This window comes from Dermacentor variabilis, chromosome 8, assembly GCF_050947875.1.
Source record: "Dermacentor variabilis isolate Ectoservices chromosome 8, ASM5094787v1, whole genome shotgun sequence".
NCBI lineage: Eukaryota > Metazoa > Arthropoda > Arachnida > Ixodida > Ixodidae > Dermacentor > Dermacentor variabilis.
In genome coordinates, this window is record NC_134575.1 from 94,791,442 (window position 1) to 94,810,528 (window position 19,087).

A 19,087-nucleotide genomic window follows, 5' to 3' on the forward strand; every position below is an offset into this window, starting at 1 on the left:
TGATCTGGGGCCTCCGTTTTCGGTGCTCTGAAACTATGTTTAATGAATAAGTCAACCACATCTACCCGGATGTAAAAGCGCAGTATGTCGGTTAACCTAAATGGCAGTTGTCTTGTAATGGTAGGTAAACACCTACCAGCTGAATGTATCATGCGTGCTTTGGTAGGCCTCATTTTTATTGTGCTGCAACAACTATTCACTGTCACTTTATGCAGCCTGTATGTACTGTGTGTACAGCCTTCCTGCAGGTGTATCGCACGAATATTCGCTGCACAATAGCCTACGAACATGAGCGGCAACTTTTGGACACAGTGACGTTGAACATGTTGACTGCGGATGCAGTGCTCGTGAGACGCTTGGGTGTTTTAATGACAAGAACGCGCAGGAAGATCGTGTTACTTGGAGAAATAAGGACGTTCTGATCCTTCTGATCAGACAGAAGCACCATATTTTGTTTTACTTTATGCTGTCTCGCATAAATTTACCACCTGTGAAGAAACATGGTATCTACATAATCCAAGGAGACGGCGATGTTCTTTGCACCCACAATGCACCAAAAGAAAGCATGTGAAACATAAAGCCACAACTTAAAGGGCCACGTTACGCAGTGAGCACGGTGTCGGCGGCGTTGAGCGCGAGTTGTCCGTGAGCCATCACAGCGCGGCGCGCACTTCGTTTCTACCAATCACAACGAGGCGCGCGCGGCGTGCTTTCTACGAATCACAGAGCGGCACTCGGTTCCATGCGCCTCCGCGCATGAGCTGCAGCGACGGCGCCGGCCTTGCGAGGAAAATAAAGAACCAGAACGCTCGCATTCGTGTATAGCGTTCGCCGCCAGCGTTTGCGAGTAAACGCTACGCTTACACAAGCTTCGGTCGCCGGGAAGCGTGAGATGGTCAGGGACCTTTGAATGCTGTCGCTTTGGCGCCTCCCAAGTTTCTTTTGTTTTGCTACAGTCCGTACAGATGTCGCACTCGTTCGTAATATGAAAAAAAAAAACCATTCCATGATTTAGCCGATGTCCAACAAATGTTGACTAAACAAAAAATCAGCAATTGCATACTTTTGTATTTTTTCATATTTGGTCATAAGTAACAGAATGTTTCTCCAAAATTACTTACGCTGAGGAAGAAGTAGACGATACAGGCAGTGATTCCAACAGTGTTGTCGAATCGCAGGCGTAAGTACTTTCATAAATGAAAAGAGGAATAATGCAGTCAGGCAAGCAAGCACTTCCCAACCCAACTGCAGTGCAGTTCATAACCACAGAAGTCGAAGATAGACCAAGCTTAGCATCTAACTAATCCGCTATGCCCAGCAAAGTTCAGCATAGTCTGTTCTGCGAGGCAGTCTTGAGACACATTGCAAGCCTATACAGTAATAATGTTTTCGTGTGTTTGTGTGCATGGACAGTGGCGGGCAGCCAAATAATGATAGCTGAAAGGCACCCAATGCTGACGCTGTGGCGTAACGCGGCACTGCTACAACCAAATGATTTCCGCACGCAGTTTGAAGTGAAAGATGTGTGTAACTAGCGGCTTTCGCCACCGGCCGATGCACGACGTTCTAGCATGCCTTCGTTTGGATCTTGCTCTGTCTGGCACCAAGGGCGGTTCACGTGCGGTCCCAAGGACGTGCAAGAAAGAGAGGTCGAAGTCACACAGTGTATGTCAAGTCGGTCCAGTAAAAACATTTTGCGTGCGCTCTTCTGCCCTTTCCGCACGACAAACTTGTTCGGCCGCCTCCTTTGGTTAGCCAGATGGTATAAAGAGCACGGAGCAAACTGTTGCATACCTGAAACATGAGGTCATGTTTTGTTCTTGGGTCACGTACGAGATATGGAGACAGAACACGGACAGACGAACTGCGTGCCATCTGGCAACTAGCTTGATAGTGTTAGGTCACGCACATATAAAGCGCATGGAGCACCCACCGTGGCTGCTTAATGGCTATGGTGTTGGGCTGCTAAGCACGAGGTCGCGCTATCGAATCCCGGCCATGGCGGCGGCATTTCGATGAGAGCGAAATGCGAACACCCGTGTAGTTAGATTTAGGTGCACACTAAAGAACCCGAAGTGGTCCATGTTAGTCCGGAGTTCCCTACTACGGCAGGCCTCATAATCAGATCGTGAGTTTGGCACGTAGAAGCCATAATTGATTTTTTTTAATCTCCAGGAACATCGTCAAGAATTACGCGTGAAAAAGCAAAAGCAAAAAAAGGAACTCATGAAGGTATATATACGAACCTGACACTAACCCAACAGTTGTAAGTTTGCGCAGCATTAGTCTGTCCGTGTTGTCCTCCCTCCGTCTTTTCATACGTGGCGCAAGAAGAAAGCATAAACAGCCACCAACTATTCTCTTTGATCCCCCTTTGAAAGATGAAAACCGGGAAAAAGCCGGCGCATCGACATGTGCAAATACTGGCTTGTGAAGTTGGAATGCTAGTAGCGTTCTTTTTGCCCAGTACAGTAGTGCCTGATGTGGTCCTCCAAACTGCTTTCACATAGATCTACAATATGATTGTCTTGCCGACGTAAAAAATCTCACAAAACCTCCTAGAGGCGAAAGTTCAGCAATACCTCAGTAATAAACGAGGTACTACAATATGCTATCATAGTTTCGTTTCCTCAATCTGTAACAAACCTTTCGCTACTTGAACGAATACAGCGTTAAGCGCTCAGGTTCATTCACAATAAGTATAAACAAACTGACTCTCCAACTGAACTAGCTGCAGCCTCCTGGTTTGAAGCACTATCAACAAGGGCAAAGCGCGTGCGACTGAAATTCCTCTATCAGCTACTTCATAACGCATTTAAGATCGACTCATCAAAGTTGGTTTCACTGACACACAAACGTGCATTAAGGAACCAGCATGCGTACACACTAACTCAGTATTCGTATCACCGTGGCACTCTTTCTTCCCACTAGTAACACGAGAATGGAACAGCCTGGACGCATCCATTACTAACGCTGACTCATTTCCAATTTTTTGCTCCCAACAGACGACGCGTTTTAAACACTAGTGATGTGGTCATTCTGTCGGTTGCAAACAGTAGGCATTATATTGTGATCATGTTTTCCATTTGAACCTGTATGTGCTTTTTGAAACTTGTTTGTATTAATTTGTTGTTTCTCACCTTTTGTTACTGTAGAATTGTTTCGGTAATTGTTGTCTTTGCAGAGTTGCTGTGAACAATGATACTATAGCTGTAAAAACCTGACGAACGTATTGCCCCCCTGCTAAGGGCTCAACAAGAGACTCCCCGCAGTGTTCTAAATAAAAATAAACGCGCCTGTCTCCAAATTGACACTGCCGCGATTACAGGAGTGTCCAAGACATTTGTTTTGTCATATGCTGAGGGCAAGCCTTATATTACAGAGGTGACGTGAGAACGACGGCACAATTATAACGTCACCATTTCTTTGATAGCAGCGGCTGAGAACAAGAAAGTAACGGAAAGCGTGGATATACAGAAAGACGAGCAGATAGATGGACCGATCCAGCCAACCTAGTTTAGAGGATCTTATTGTAAACTCAGGTACATCGTCACTGCTACTTTCGACGGAAGAGATACCATTGTAAATTTGCCACCAGATCGATCAGAGTAAGTGATATAAAAAAAGAACTTAAAAATATTACAGGCCTAGATTCAAGGCTGTGAACGATTCTCTTGAACATGAATGTGTGTAAACTTGCACCCTGCTGCCCATCGTTAACATCACTCCTCACACACCCCTTTTCCTCCCCTTCTCCTTGTCTCTGCGTAGTGTAGCAGGCTAGAGCAAACCTCACTACCAGACCTCCGGCATTTCCTCAATTAGTTTTCCCCATATCCCCCCCCCCGCCATGTGAGCATTCTTCTACAGTATATCTGAAACATAGTGCCTCTAGTTTGACGGGTTAGAATATTCATGCGCTCACCTGAAACACAGATGCAGCGCGCACATCGTAAAGCAGCGGTACCAGTGTGGTGGACGTTACAACCATTGCCACCGGTATCGCGGCAGTGGTCCATGTCAGGTGAAAACCGTACGCGTAGAAGTGGCCCACGAAGCTCACAACGCTTACGCCTGTCACCACAGACGCCAGCAGTGAGACGGCCAGAGCGGACGCCGGAAGGCTGCGGCCTCCAAGGAAAGCATCCACTTCAACGCTGGTATCACCACTGTCTTCGATGTGCGCCACCTAGTTCGTCAATCATCGTTTAGTTTACGGAAGTACGAGCGCTTTGCTGGCACGTTTCTGGCCTTTGCATGGTAAAGCATGAGCCATGCGCGTATGCCAAACTTTCTTATCCAGATTTAGCGTCGCATTGACCTTAAGCTGCAAAATAGTGATATCAAAAGGCTCATGAGAGGGTTTGACATAGCAATACAGGTAGATGGGGCGCTTAGATAATGCGCTGACGATCATGTCGGCAAAACATCCAACCGATGCACGGCGTAATAACAAATAAAGCTCAAGAATCCCGCGCGCACTCCTACTCATGGCGGAGTGCTTCCAGCTGTGTAGTCAAAGGTCACACTCGCAAGCCTGTTAACATCAGGCGCACTGCCTGCAACGTCACCGATTATGGCACGTGACTTCAGTCAAAATCCAGGCAAAGAGAGTGTCTATGACAGCGAACACAAGACGTTTTACCGACGTCTTTGACCAGCTAAAATGAACTACGATTCCAAGACATCCACAAAACGTATATTGGTCTACTTCTAGAAGACATGTTGCGAGTCAAGGGCAGGATATGCCTTTTCAAAGCGTTTTAGGTCTACATCTTGCTAAGAAGGCTGCGAAACGTTGTCTAAATACCGCGAAGCTTTTAAGGGCTCGTTCCCCCAGGATCGTGTCCGTGCGTCGATACAATACTCGAGCCTTCTCCTCCGGCCATATAATTTCTCACTATAACACCTAGAGGGATATCTGGCGCCACCGTCTATGGGAGTTTCCTAAGGGGCGCTGTGCCGTTATGGGAATGATGGCATATGTGTCTGCGAGGCTTGTGTTAGTCGGTGTTGTAAGAGGCTTCGTCTAAAACGTGGATATGCCTACACAAGTACCACGTTCTTAAACTAAAATCTTCACAAAATGTTTCCATTCACGCATCTTACATCTTCCCGTGAAGTTTACTCACCTACAATGCATAGACCAGCGAAGAAAAGCAAGAACAGACGACACACTGTTCCAAAGCGAGCACGAATTATTATCGTCTGTCCTCCAACGTTAGCGGCCCGCTGATACTTCTTACGTTTCATATAACTGTACATGCAATAACAAGTTCTCATAGTTAAAGAAAACATGTTTTTGTGTAATAGTAAAGCTAAAACAGCTTTTTACGTGCTGTTTTATTAGAAAATTAATCATTGTGAAAGACGGAACGGTGCTTGCCTGGCCCTATGAGAACGATGCCAATCCAAACTCACAATATACCGGCATTCCCATGCATACCACAGCGCAGCAGCGCCAGATTTCCTTCTAGGTGATATAGTGAGAAACTATGCCTCCGGCGCCCCCCGTCAGACGCCACCTGCGTTCGTGCCGTCCTATACGCACCTTGATGGACGCGGCCCTACTGGAATAAAACATCATTACGTGGCCCGATCCTGAAGTTGTGCAATGCCGGGCCGACTCGCGGCGGAGGTGACGCCGGCGTTAAGCACTCATCGAACGCATACCGATCCCGAGGATAGTGCAATATCAGGCCTACCCGTGGCGGAGGTGAAGCAGGCGTCAGGCAGTGTCCATACGTGAGCCAATCCAGAAGATAGTGCAATACTTGGCCGACCTGCACCGGAGGTGAAGCAGGCGTTAAGCACTCCTCACACGTGCGCCGATACCGAAGATAGTGCAATGCCAGGTTGACCCGCGGCGGAGGTGAAGTAGGCGTCAAACAGTCCCCATGCGTGGGCGAATCGCTAAGATTGTGCAATAATAATAATAATAATAATAATAATAATAATAATAATAATAATAATAATAATAATAATAATAATAATAATAATAATAATAATAATAATACCTTTATTTTCCATTTCAAGGATGTGGGAGGCAGAGAGAAAAAGCTAGATTTTCAGCTTTTTTTTTTTCAGCAGGCGTTAAGCACTCCTCACACGTGCGCCGATACCGAAGATAGTGCAATACCGGACCGACCCGCGGCGGAGGTGAAGCAGGGGTCAAGCAGTTCCCATACGTGGGCCAATCTCGAAGATGGTGCAATATGTATTAATGATACAACTACTAATATAGCGTGTAAAATGAGATCAATTGAGAATGACTGTATCATTTATAGAGAAATTAAAAACGATCAACATCACTACTTCCTTAACAAATTCCTTAGTGCTATTACAGAATGGTGCTCAGTCTGGCAGATGACACTCAATGTAAAAAAAAATCAGCACGCATGAACATAACAAGGAAAAAGAACCTTCAGAATTTTGCTACACCATAAATAGCGCAGCTTTGACTAAAGCAGCGAAACATAAATGTCTGGGGTTAACAGCAACGTTAGTCATAAGATCGCACGACCATACTGGCCACATTACTTCATCTGCTATGCAAAAATAAATTTTTCTTCGCTGATCACTTCAACTGGCACCCTTGTCAACAAAACGCCAAACATGCAAAACATTTGTTAGGCAGATCCTAAAATACGGAAACACTGTATGGTTTCCTCATATGCAGACCAACATAAAGAAAATAGAAACAGTACAAAGGGGGGCCATTGGATTGATCCATAACACATTTTAACGTGAAGACTCTCGTATTAACTTTCTAGCTATTTCTGGGCTCCTTACGTTAGAAGCACAAGCGAAACAGGCATGTTCAAGATTTCTTCACCAACTCCTGCATATATATTTCGAAATTGACATTTCAAATTATATTTCTTATTCACAAACACGCACTACTAGGCCCAAACATATAAATATTTTAGTGGAGTACAAATGTAACAGCCATGTGTTTAAATACACCTTTTTTCCGGTTGCCATCCGTGAATGGAATATGTTAGCGCCTCTCACCCCTAACGCTGACTCACTGTCTCGAGTTTTATTTAAAAATTAAAAAGAAATCTCCTCACATGTTAATATTACTAGTGCTACTCTCTGATTACGCAAACCGGCAAGTACCTGTACCTTGTGTACGTAGTCGTGCATGCAGCATAGAATGCTTAAAATGGTGTTTTATTCTATCATGAAAATTAGCATGTATTCGTATTTGATGTATATACTATGTAGTGTGAATTGCCTGTGAGCAAAGTGCAAGTTGTTACACATTTCTTATTACATGTGTTGCACATTTTTGTATGTGTACATGTATATAGTGCCCACCCGGTATGGTATCAGTAGACACTCGCAGTATTGTAAATAAATAAATAAATAGTGCATGCCGGGTCCACTCGCGGCGGAGGTGACGCACGTGTTAAGCAATCGCCGTACGTGGGCAGATCCTGAAGACGGTGCAATGCCAGGCAAACCCGCGGTGGAGGTGAAGCAGGCGTTAAGCACTCTTGACACGTGCGCCGATTCTGAAGATATTTGCAGTAAATGTAATTAAGATGCGTCTGGAGATCCTTATTTAGATACATGTATATAATGACATGTTTTGGTTATTTTCTAGGCTTTTATACGTTTGTCACATATTTAGCGCCCAAATTACCACACAGCGTGCAGTTAAAACCCGTGCATGCGCTTATTCTGTTTCCGTCCAATTTTTTTCTTGTGCACATATCCATTAGCCGCACACACATCGTTGTCATAACTTTCTAGTTGTAGTGCTTGCATGTATATGATAAGAACGAATTTCCGGCATTTGATGTGCGGCAGTTACTGCAAAGATTCTGGCAAGGCTGAAGGAAATATGCTAAACTACTGCTCGCATTATGCGAGCTTTGGCTCCTCGATAGAGGTTGACCACGCCCAGTTCAGGTGGAAAGCCTGAAAATGTGCATATCATTGCATTATGTTCGGCGAGGTTGCTGTGTACTTAATTTGCCACAGAGGCACCAGAATGCCACTTGCGTTACTGCTACCACAGTTGTTCGTACCAAAAACCTGCCCATTCATGCAACGATATGTTCGGCCACATTTGACACGACCACCACACCTCAGCTGTTTACGCTACTCGTCCAGGGTGAACACTGCGTTCATAGCTTAAAAAAAGTGGTTGTACTTTGAAAATGCCAGCAAGTTTGAAGATGAAAAACATAGAGAGACAAACATAGACAAAGTGACAGGAAGGTTTCAGTCTTGATTTCTTCCTTTCATTCAAGTTTGATGGCACTCTCCGCGTATCGCCATGTACCAAGTAACGCAACAAGCCACTCTCAGTGAAGGCATGTATAACTGTGAAGCAATGCGTCCCCGAACACGGCTAACGTGGTATTACATCATGCCGAACAATATTGTCATGGCAAACACAGAGTCCACTTTATTCTAAAGTCGTAGCAGTCTACTGCATGGAACAAAGTGGAATGCTATGGTCATTAAACTAACGGTCACAATCAGCGGACAGAGGAGCTGCTAGAGGCGTCAAAGTCGCTGCTTTTGACTAGGCCCCCGTCTCAATACTTACTCCGCAATTAATACAGCAAATGCTTCACTCCTTTATCAATCCTCAGACTCAGTGTGGAGACGCCACTGCGTTAATTCTCAACGAACTAAGTTGATTGTTATCGCCGTTAGTACAGAAAGCCAGGAAACTCAATCGCGGGGCTGAAAATTAAAAAAAAAATGTTTAGTGGACCTAGTATGTTATTGATCTCGCGTACGGTTGTTTACAGGTCCGCTCTTCGGTATCGCGGCTATTTTTGGCGTTTCGAACAGGAAACATACGAATTGAAATTCTGGCGGTTTACATGCCAAAGCCACGTTCTGATTATATGACACGCTGTACTGGGTCACTCAGGAATAGTTGTGACCATCCGGGGTTGTTTGACGTGCACCGAATGCACGAGACGCGGGCGTTCTCGCGTCTCGCCCCCTCCCCCCCCCCCCACCCCAGCGACATGCAGTCGCCGCTGCAGGGGCTTGATCCAACCGACTCGTGCTACGGCGCCTAAGCCACCATGGCGGGTGTCTTGAACACTCCTAAGGCTCAGCCTGCGTGCGGCGCTTCAAGTGCCTGTCGATATTGTGCTGCCAGCAGTGTCTCGCGTTAACAAATATTGTCAGTCTCGCTATGCAGCTAAGACGAGGTTTTACGCCAGTGACACCGCGTGCGAGGCTAACGTACCGCGCCCTTCGTAACAGCGAGTTTTGTTCAGGTCAACAAACGGTTTACGGTAGTTCTCAGTTGCGGGAAAGCCTTGGCTCGCGAGCTCCCGGCTGCAATGGAGAAATTGTTTTCTTCGACAACCATTGCACTAAATTTGATGTTTTGTTGCATTTAAAAGAAGTGAAGATGTAGTGAGTGTCGCAACGAGATTTTGTTTTTATTTAGGCTGACCTCTGGTGTAGAACAGCTGTGTATTGCAAGGTAAAAATAAAAATACTCCAATAACAAGTTTACAGCTCTGTAACTGTGAAATAAATAATGATGTCAGAATTCTGTAAAGAAGGCCTCCTTATGCACCTGAAGCGTATGAAATTCTGCATATTAGAGTCACTACAATTTATGTTTATCTCTCAAATGCAACAAATTTCATTCCAATAAATGCGGCTATTGTCTCATAAAAAGATTTCGGTATTTTACGACTAGTTGATGATGACGTCGAAGTTGATGTCGAGCTCAAGCTTCCGCTTGAGTAGCTTTCATTTGAGGGTTCTGCTTTCCGTCTACACACTGTTTTCAATCTATTGAAGCACCGCTGCAAAAACGAAATCAGTTTCGCCATAAGGGTGAAGCAATGAGAATGTTGCTATATTACATGAACTGTATGACTCTTAGCTGTAGCGACAGTATGAAATGATGCAAACATAAGCTGAATAGCTAAAAACAAGCTGTTGCGCTAGGGTTCCTCTCTTTGTACCTGCCATCGGACAATTTCATTTATGTTTATTACTTACCGCAAGCCTCTTCTTTAGCGACTTCGCCACCTCTTTTCCGTATCGCGTATGTTTAGAACATCTTTCGTGGGACCGACTCCGGAGGTAGTACAGAGCCGCGCCAATAAAATTACACGATTTTCGGGTTTCAGCTATGTTAGTGTTTCGCACTTTGTATATTGCAGTCTGAAAACACTCAAGGTAAAAGGCATGCGCTGTCAGCGTTTTGTTTCACGACATTTGTTTCTGGCTGCCATTCTAAAATTTATCGGGAATAATTTTGTCAAGCAGGCAAGACTTGGTATGAGCAACTTGAGTGATAGAATGGTGCGACAGTATGACGCGCATACACCGCATGTCATATAACATGGCATAGCATATAGCATACATATACCTAAATACATACGGGACCTGATGGCGACGCTGAGGGCAAAAATTCGCTTCGGGTGTCCATATAATTGCTATCACAATGAAGCACATGTCATGCAAGCAGTTTAGAACCTGTTTGCGTGCACGTTAGGCTTACACTAAGCCGCATGGGTAGAATGTTTCAAGTCGACATTGCTACAGACATTGAGGCTTCATGAACATAACAAGTTTAGCAAGGGACTGTGTTCTGTGCTTGGTCCGTTCGATACAGATGTTCAGAATTCACGTGCCAGTCTTTTTATTACAACATTCACGACAGTAGCGATTCGTGCCAGAAAGTCCGCTTATTTCATTGGATTAATGGTTATTTTTGTATGACTAGTGACAGCTAGAGCTCATGACAAAGTTCATGTCACGGGAACGTGTTATGACTATTATTGCTTTGAAACAATCAATAACGACGGATTTGTTTTATGCCCCGATACTATTGCACCATTGAAAATAGCTATTACTACCCGTTGCGGTAACGCGTCACTAACGGCCGCGCTTCATAGTGGGCAGTGTATTATCACTCCGCGAAGAAAACAGGCGAAGTAAAGCGGATCCCCTTGCGCTAGAAAATGCCAAATTCACCATTGTCAAAGAGGGTTATGTGGATTGCTAGAATGGCGATACACTCTCCGCTTTTTTTTTGTTCAAGGGAATAGCTGCGACCGCGGCTCATATTAAACGCGATAGTACAAGCGCGCTCCAGGCCAGGTGATCCGCCATTATGGAACTTCAATGCTTGAAAACGGGTGTCTGTCTCCAACCCGAGGGCGTCCATACTTAAAAGTAGAGTCCAGCTTGAGCGTACGGGGCGACCGGATGCTTCGCTTGAGCTCCGCCGAACATGGACTCTCGTAATCGGCATTGCATCGCACTACCGAGAAATCACAATCCGCAACACCCGGACACCTTTCCCGAGCCGGTAGGACATTTCGTTCTTTCTTAATTGGCTCGAGAAGATCCGAAGCGGGCGTTGACCCACTAGGCTTATCTCGCGTCGGGGATTACGGGTCACCAGGTTTGGCGACGCGGCCCTCTCCACCAACAATATGGACGCTCCCATCACGCTAATGGCCGGCACTACCAGCTACACGTGCCTGTAGCCTGCGGTTGTAGCCAGTAGCCCCCTCATCCCCCCCCCCTTATGTAGTGTATTAGGGGGAGGGGGGAGGTAGCCTGCGGCTCATACAAGGCGATGTGGCAAACCTGCCAAGTCTGCTTACAACCGAGGCACCGATCGGACGTGTGTCCTACGCCGAACGCTTTAGTGTGTCGGCAGTGCGGTACCTTAGACCTCGTGGACGGTAACCCCTGTGCCCACAAACGCAAATTGCGTGGAGACGGCCACCTGACGGGCGCCAAAAAATGCGCACAGAGACTGAAAGCTCCGCGGCCACAGCCACTCTCCTGCGTCGCAGCACCCACCTAGGCACGGGGCGCAACCCTCAGTGGAACCCACTCAATTCCAAATGCAGGTGACTCAGCAAGGAGCGGGAGACTTCGCGCAGCCACTCTCGCTCGCGGTCGCAGTCTTTCCCTCTCCTACCCCCTGCAGGACCTGGCCAGCAGCAACATCCGCAGAATCTGGACTTTAAAAGAAGGGGCAGCAGCAACAACCCACCCGCCAACAGTTTCAGCCGGCCTCCAGCAAGCCTGCCGAGAGGCACAATTCCACCGTCTCAGGCGGCACCAATGCCAAGGTGAGCTGGCCAGCAGTAGGGGCGACACCCGTCGCTCCGCCCAACACTCAGTACCCCGTCTACGAACACCGTCTCGCGGAAAACTTAAAGCTCAATCACGAGCCTGCGGCCATCGGGGTGCGACAGGCTAAGGACAGCGCGTAGCTCCACTCCCTAATGACACGTCCCAGATCGCCACCCGACTCCACCGAACACTACTCCCAAACTACGCTCAACATAGAAGCAACCTCTCAGATGCCGCCCTCAATTCCCACCCCGGCGGACTCCGCAGTCACACGCGAAGAGATACGCGAGATGCTCTCTGCGCTCTCCCAACAATTCTCCCAACACTTCAGTACCGTCTTCACACAACACCTCACAGAGTTGGGAGTCCACCTCGACTCCCTCGAGACATGCCTCGAGGCCGAAGTTGCCGAAACAGTCTGCAATAAACGAGGTAAGAGGGCCACCCTCAGTTCCCGCACCATGGCAAATTAAGTCCCTCTCAGACTAAGTCTGGAATCGCTTGCCCCCGAACTCTATTCCACACCGGCGTCGACACCCGCTGACATCACCCTCGCCTTCACGCCGGCCTCGTAACTGTACACCTTGATACCCCCACTTCCCCACACCACGAGTTAACCATGGGCAGCATAACCTCACCCATTGGCGAACCTTTAGAAATCTGGCAACGGAACTGGCGCGACATCCGCAAAAAGCGAAGCCTCCTCCAACAATACATTAACACACACATTCCTCAACCATATGACATAGCGCTACAGGAACCTGGCACATCCCCTACACTTCCAGGCTATGAGTCCTAGGATAGCCCGACAAAAGGTAGAGTGGCCGTCCTGATTAACAAAGCGCTAACCGCAGTTGGCCTCGACAACATCCCAGACACGAACATCGAACATGCGATGGTGGAGCTACTTCTCTGGCACAAAAATAAAACCGAAAAGCGAAGCGTCACTATCGTCAATGTATATAGACCCCCGAGGCAAAATGCCACCGACTTATCCGTTCTCGTCCAGGGTGCCTGCAAACTGGCACAGTGAGATGAACTTAATCTCTTCGGGGAATTCAGTGCTGTCGACGAACGCTGGGGATACAATCACTTAGATGTCAAAGACGAACAACTTGCGGCTGCCACCGTAAATTTCCATCTCGAACTGCTTACCGACCCCGTAACCCCTATCCGGATCGGCAACAGTGTATGCAGGGACACTTGTCCCGATCTCACCTTCGCCCGTGGCAGTGCAAAGTATAACTGCGACAACTTGCAGGAATCCTTGGGTAGCGACCACTGCATTCTTCGTACACAAATTACGGAGAGTGGCCTGCGTCGCCCCATTGAACAATCCTGCATCACAACCTGGGACGCCTTGCGCCGCGAGAGTGAGCATTCAACTGGCAACTTCACAAATCTCACTGACTGGTGCGACCAACTTAAAGAGATTCGAGGCCGATGTACCACCGTTGTTAAGAAAAAATATCAACTCCCGAAAGCGGACGGCCATCTCCTGCACCTATGGGAAGCCAGAAGAAGCCTGATCCGCAAATGGAAGTTCCAAAAGCATAACCGACGTCTCAAGCTCAAGATCTCACCTCTCACCGCCCAGGCTGAGCAGTATGCTGCGCAACTAGCACGGATAAATTGGGGTCAGGTCAGCAACTCTCCTCGAGGCTAACTGGGTACGGCCCACACATGGCACGTTCTACAAGTTTTGATTGACCCTATTAGAACAAAAAACTGAAACAAACAGATTGATTACGCTAGTAATACACGCCTATGAGGGTAGAGATGATGAGCTGATTGCTCAAGTCCAGCGCAAGTGCTTTGATGATTATCACACACCTCCCTGTCGGGCGATGCATCAAGGAGGCCCAAACGGCACCCTCGACGGACCCATAACGGTGGAGGAAATCTATGCTGTCATTCGCAGCAGTACCTGCAACGCAGCAGCCGGTGTGGACAGAATCACGTACTCTCTTATCATGAATCTCAACGAAACCGCCGTACGAGAACTCACGCAGTTCCTAAACGACCATTGACAACGCGGCACGCTCAACTCCGAGTGAAAGCACGCAGAAGTGGTGATGATACCGAAGCTGGGCAAAAAGCTCCAGATCGAGAACCTCCGACCAGTATCACTTACTTCCTACCACGGTAAACTCAACGAACGCATCATCACTAGCCGCCTGCAAAACTATATCGAGGGCAATGACTTTTTCCCGCATTCTATGTACGCGTTCCCGGCGCATCTTTCAAACCAGGATGTGCTGCTTCATCTAAAAGAAGAAGTCATTGACACTGCCCCAAAGCACGGAGAAAACATCATTTTGGCCTTGGACATCAGGCCGCCTTTGATAATGTAAGCCATCAACCATTCTAGAGAACCTCCCTGCCCTTCACTACGGACAACGCATCTACAGTCAAGTTCAGGCATTCCTGTCGGATCGCACCACCGCAGTCGGTATCGGCTAGATCGGATCAAACATCAAGACTCCGAAGGGCACCCCACAGGGCTATGCGATCTCCCCGCTACAGTTCAACGTAGCCACGGTTGGTTTTGCGCATGAACTCCAGCGCATCGATGTCATCCATCACGAAATGTTCACGGATGACATCATCTGGGCCACACGGGGGTCCCTTGGAAAAAAAGTACATAATCTGCAGCAAGGAGCCACCTCCGTTGAACAATACGTTTATGAACGTGGCCTGGCCTGTGCAACCGAGAAGTCTAATCTCCCACGAATTTGGCAACACAAGCCAGCCCAATCGCCGCAGAAGGACCGAGGCTACCGCTTCCGTGCCGTTATCGCCGGCCAACAAATCGCAGAGAAAAGCATCATCTGTATATTGGGTATGTGGATCCAGTCAAATCGCCATATAAATCACTCTACCACGCTGCCATCCGCCCTACTGCACTACACTACACTATACTACAATTCACTACAATCTGCACTAAATCCACACTAGCACACTGCAAGGGGCCCGAACGATATCCAGAGTCGCCACTCGTCGCTACGGTATGCGCGAGGACACCGTGAAACTCATACGCAGCCTCGTGGTTAGTAAGGTCACATACAGTTTGCCCTATCAACGACTTACCAAAGGTGAACAGGACCAAGCTGATGCCATATGCCGAGAGGCCTATAAGGAGACACTAAAGCCACCCCCGGCTACTCCCACGAGCAAGCTTCTCGCATTGGGTCTGCACAACACCTATGCAGAACTAACGAAGCGCAACTCGCCACGCATCTGCAGCGACTTACGCAAACACCAATGGACCGCGCCCTGTTTCGACGCCTCGGCTAGACCGGTCAGCTTCATAAAGCAACTCGCCGCAAGCCCATTCCAGACCTTATTCGCACCACCAATAAGGTCGCCCCCATACTCCGCAATTGGACCCCCGACTACATCAGGGCTAGAGTGCAAGCCCTCGAACAAAAGTGTGGGCCCAAGAACACCATACACTATGTTGACGCCGCCAACTAAAACCTCACGAACTCCAATGTAGTAGCCACAATTCTGGACAACACATTCAAACAACTTACCAGCGACTCCATACGCTGCCACAGTATCACCGAGGCCGAAGAAACAGGCATTGCGCTCGCTCTTGCCTACGGAAACAGGCATAGACGATCGCTCACAGTTCTGATCGGACTTCCAGGCGGCCTGCCGCAACTATTTACAAGGGCACATAAGCCAACCTGCCTACAGTATCATCTTAAGCGTGACAGACACTCCCGAGCATCCCAATACACACACCGCGCCGATTCAGCATCGGATCATATGGACCCCGAGACACATGGGGCTGGAAGGAAACTAGACAGCGGATAGGGTAGCTCGAGGGTACACCCTGCAGCCGAGCACCCTCCAACTCCGCCCCTGAAGAACGCGTTCCCGTCCCGTTCGATTACTCGGCCATTTTGTACCACTATAGAGGGCTTAGGCGAACGTATTTCGCACTCCACCGAACATTAAAGAGGAATCGGTCTGTTGGAGGCAAATTCAAACTGGCACGTATCCCACTTTGCACATCCTCAATAAAATATATCCTGTGGCACACCCCCCACGCTGCCCATCGTGCTCAGCCAAAGCCACGCTATACCATGTCACGTGGGTATTTGAGGCCACCACTGCCGTAGCCCCCATACAACACTCTAGGAGCTGCTGGCCAGCGGGAGTCTGGAAGATCAACTAAGTCTGACTGACCGGGCCCGCAGAGCGGCAGCCGCAAGCGGAGACCTGTACCGAGGGCCCCACATCGCAAGCCAAGAACCTCCGACCACTCTAAGTCTCTCCGAAGTAATTTTACTGCAAATAAATAAGTTTTCACCACTACCACCCATACCTAACCGGTGCATTGTAGCGCAGAATGAGAGGTGGTGTAGATGAACCAAGATGCGCCATTTATCACGAGACTTCATCGCACTGACCGTTGGGGTTGTGGACTGTGCGCTCAGCTGTGAATTGGCTCTTGGAAGTGAACACCAATTTTCAACGATGTGCATTAAGATTATTCCACATGGGTAATGGTATCCATAGGAGTTACCCAAACCACCTTTCTTGTCTGCTCACGAAGGATTCGGTGGGATTTTAAAGGTACCAAGTGCATCACGCCTGAAGAATGCCGAAAGCCAGGCTGTGGTGTGCTAGTGCCCATTTTTAACGAACACGGCGAGGGCCCGGTGGCGGTGGGGATCAAATCCATGACCTCCTGCAGCCAAAGCAGGCGCTGTGCCGCTAGGCCACGGCCTAAACAACTCCGCTCAAGCGCAGTCCCGAACGCGGAAGGTAGTACTGTCCCTCTCGGACCCGCGTGACCAGCATGAGGTGGCGTGGCGGGCTCAGCCAACCTGGCTGGCTGGGATTGAGGTTCCTTTTTCCCTACTCGCTGGAGGAGAATGCTGGGAACAATAACGAGATGAAATCATCAGCTTGTGTCATTTAATGTTTCTACCAATAAAACTTCACTGCGAAGCAGTGTTTCCCCAGTCAACCAAGCTTTGCGCGTATATGTTGGCATTTTCATAGGCCGATGCAGAAAACAGTGAAGAGAAGTCTAAAACAAATTGACGTGTAGAAGTAATGAAATCGCATCTTCGGTAGCCAACGTACATTACTTCTGCCCGCACTTAACGACTTATGCACCAAAACAAAGTGCGTAGAACTGCAAAAATAGCGCCGACGTCATTGTGCCTCTCGAGAAGTTGCTTTGCGTCAAAGGTCGGATGCCCCTTCCTTTAAGTTAGTATCACCGCATACGCAGACTACATTTAGCCTTTCGCGTGAAGCCTAGACAGCTACTGCCACGTTCGGAATTTGTTTAAAGCGTATGACAGGCTGTCCAGAGCTTGCCTACAAAAGGCTTAGAGCAAAACCTTCCACTTTGGCAATTTGCGCGCTCTTTTACCCGGCGACATTCCATGCGACAAAGCCGTGAAAGCTACCCGCAACGCAGTGTAACCAACCACGCAAGCGTATAAGTATATATATTGCGACGAGGTGTACTGACGTTCACAACGCTGTAGAACGCTAGGTAAAGGCACTGCAAGGGCTGTCCGTAGCACGGGGCTCGCTCGCGATCACGGCATGGTCCTTCGTCTACCTCGTCAGTCGGCACGTACACAGGGGCGCGTCTGCTTCATTACAATGCCCCGGGATCGAAGCGTAGCCATCCTGGCGACTCGGGGCGCGGAGAAGATGAGTGGGTCGTAATACGGTTTCAGGCGGTTGACATGTACTGTCTCTCGTCCACGACGACGCAGGTCTGGTGACACTGTGAGCGGCTCGACGATGTAGTTGACCGGTGAAGTGGCCTCGATGATATGGTACGGACTGTGATAACGCGCCAGGAGTTTAGAAGAAAGGCCAGGAACGTGGGCTGGTATCCAAAGCCACACAAGCGAACCAGGAGCAAAGTTGTGCGGTGGTTGATGAGCACGATCATGTCTTTTGACGTTCGTGTGTCTCACCAATCAGGGCGCCTGTCAGCTGACGGCAATCTTCAGCATATTTGGCTACTTCGGACAGCGGAGTATACTCTAGCGTCGGGTTGGCACTGCAGTATGGTGTCTAATGGGCATGAAGGCTCACGGCCATACATAAGGAAAAAGGGGGGGGAAAGCCGGTAGTCGCTTGCGTCGCGGTGTTGTATGCGAACGTAACAAAAGGAAGTACGGTGTCTCAGTTGGAGTGATCGGGCGAAATGTACATACGCAACATGTCGCCAAGTGCGCGAGTGAACCGCTCGGTGAGACCGTTGGTTTGGGGATGGTACGCGGTCAATTTGCGCTGAATTATCCTGCACTCAGCAAGGAGGGCTTGGACGCCCTCCGTCAGGAACACACGGCCTCTATCACTCAGTCGTTCTTGGGGAGCACCGTGGCGAAGAACAAAATTGCGAAGGATGAAGAAACCAACGTCACGGGCGGTAGCTGCTGGCGGAGCTGCAGTCTCAGCGTAGCGAGTAAGGTGGCCTACGCCGACAATAATCCACCGATTTCCACACCCGCTACATGGAAGCGTGCCGTAGAAGTTCATGCCGATGCGGTCGAATGGACAAGACGGGCATGGTAGCGGCTGCAACGGTCCTGTTAAACGCTGGGTAGGTGTCTTGCCTTGATGGCATGTAGTACAGGACTGAATTTACTTTTGCACAAACATACCTCGCCAATAATAGCGCTGACGCAACATTGTGTAAGTTTTGAGGTCGCCGGCATGAACGCTTAGGGGATCAGCGTGAAAAGACGCGCAGATGTCAGAGCGCATCTGACGAGGCATAACAAGGAGAAGAATGATAGGTGTAACGTTAAGGGATAAGAAAAGAGCTGATTGGGTGAGGGAACAAACACGAGTTAATGATATTGTTACGCATGAAGAAAACGAAGACCAGTGAACGTGCTTGCGGTCCCGAGGGGAAGAAGAAAGAAGAGAACGACGCTCAGTTGATAAACCAGCTGACCGCTCTTGCGCTCACCTTCGCGACCTAAAGTAAACGGTC

General features: G+C 48.5%; 1 protein-coding gene across 1 annotated transcript in view; it reads right to left on the reverse strand.

The window, feature by feature from the left end:
- The window catches only part of LOC142591489 (sodium-coupled monocarboxylate transporter 1-like), a 117,951-nt gene that overhangs the window by 76,598 nt on the left and 22,266 nt on the right, over window positions 1-19,087 (reverse strand). Inside the window, exons 2-3 of the mRNA XM_075703817.1 lie at window positions 3,926-4,189; window positions 1,122-1,187 (exon numbers count right to left, since the gene is read on the reverse strand). Of these exons, the coding sequence (XP_075559932.1) occupies window positions 1,122-1,187; window positions 3,926-4,189 (330 nt within the window). The remainder of the gene's footprint in view (window positions 1-1,121; window positions 1,188-3,925; window positions 4,190-19,087) is intronic.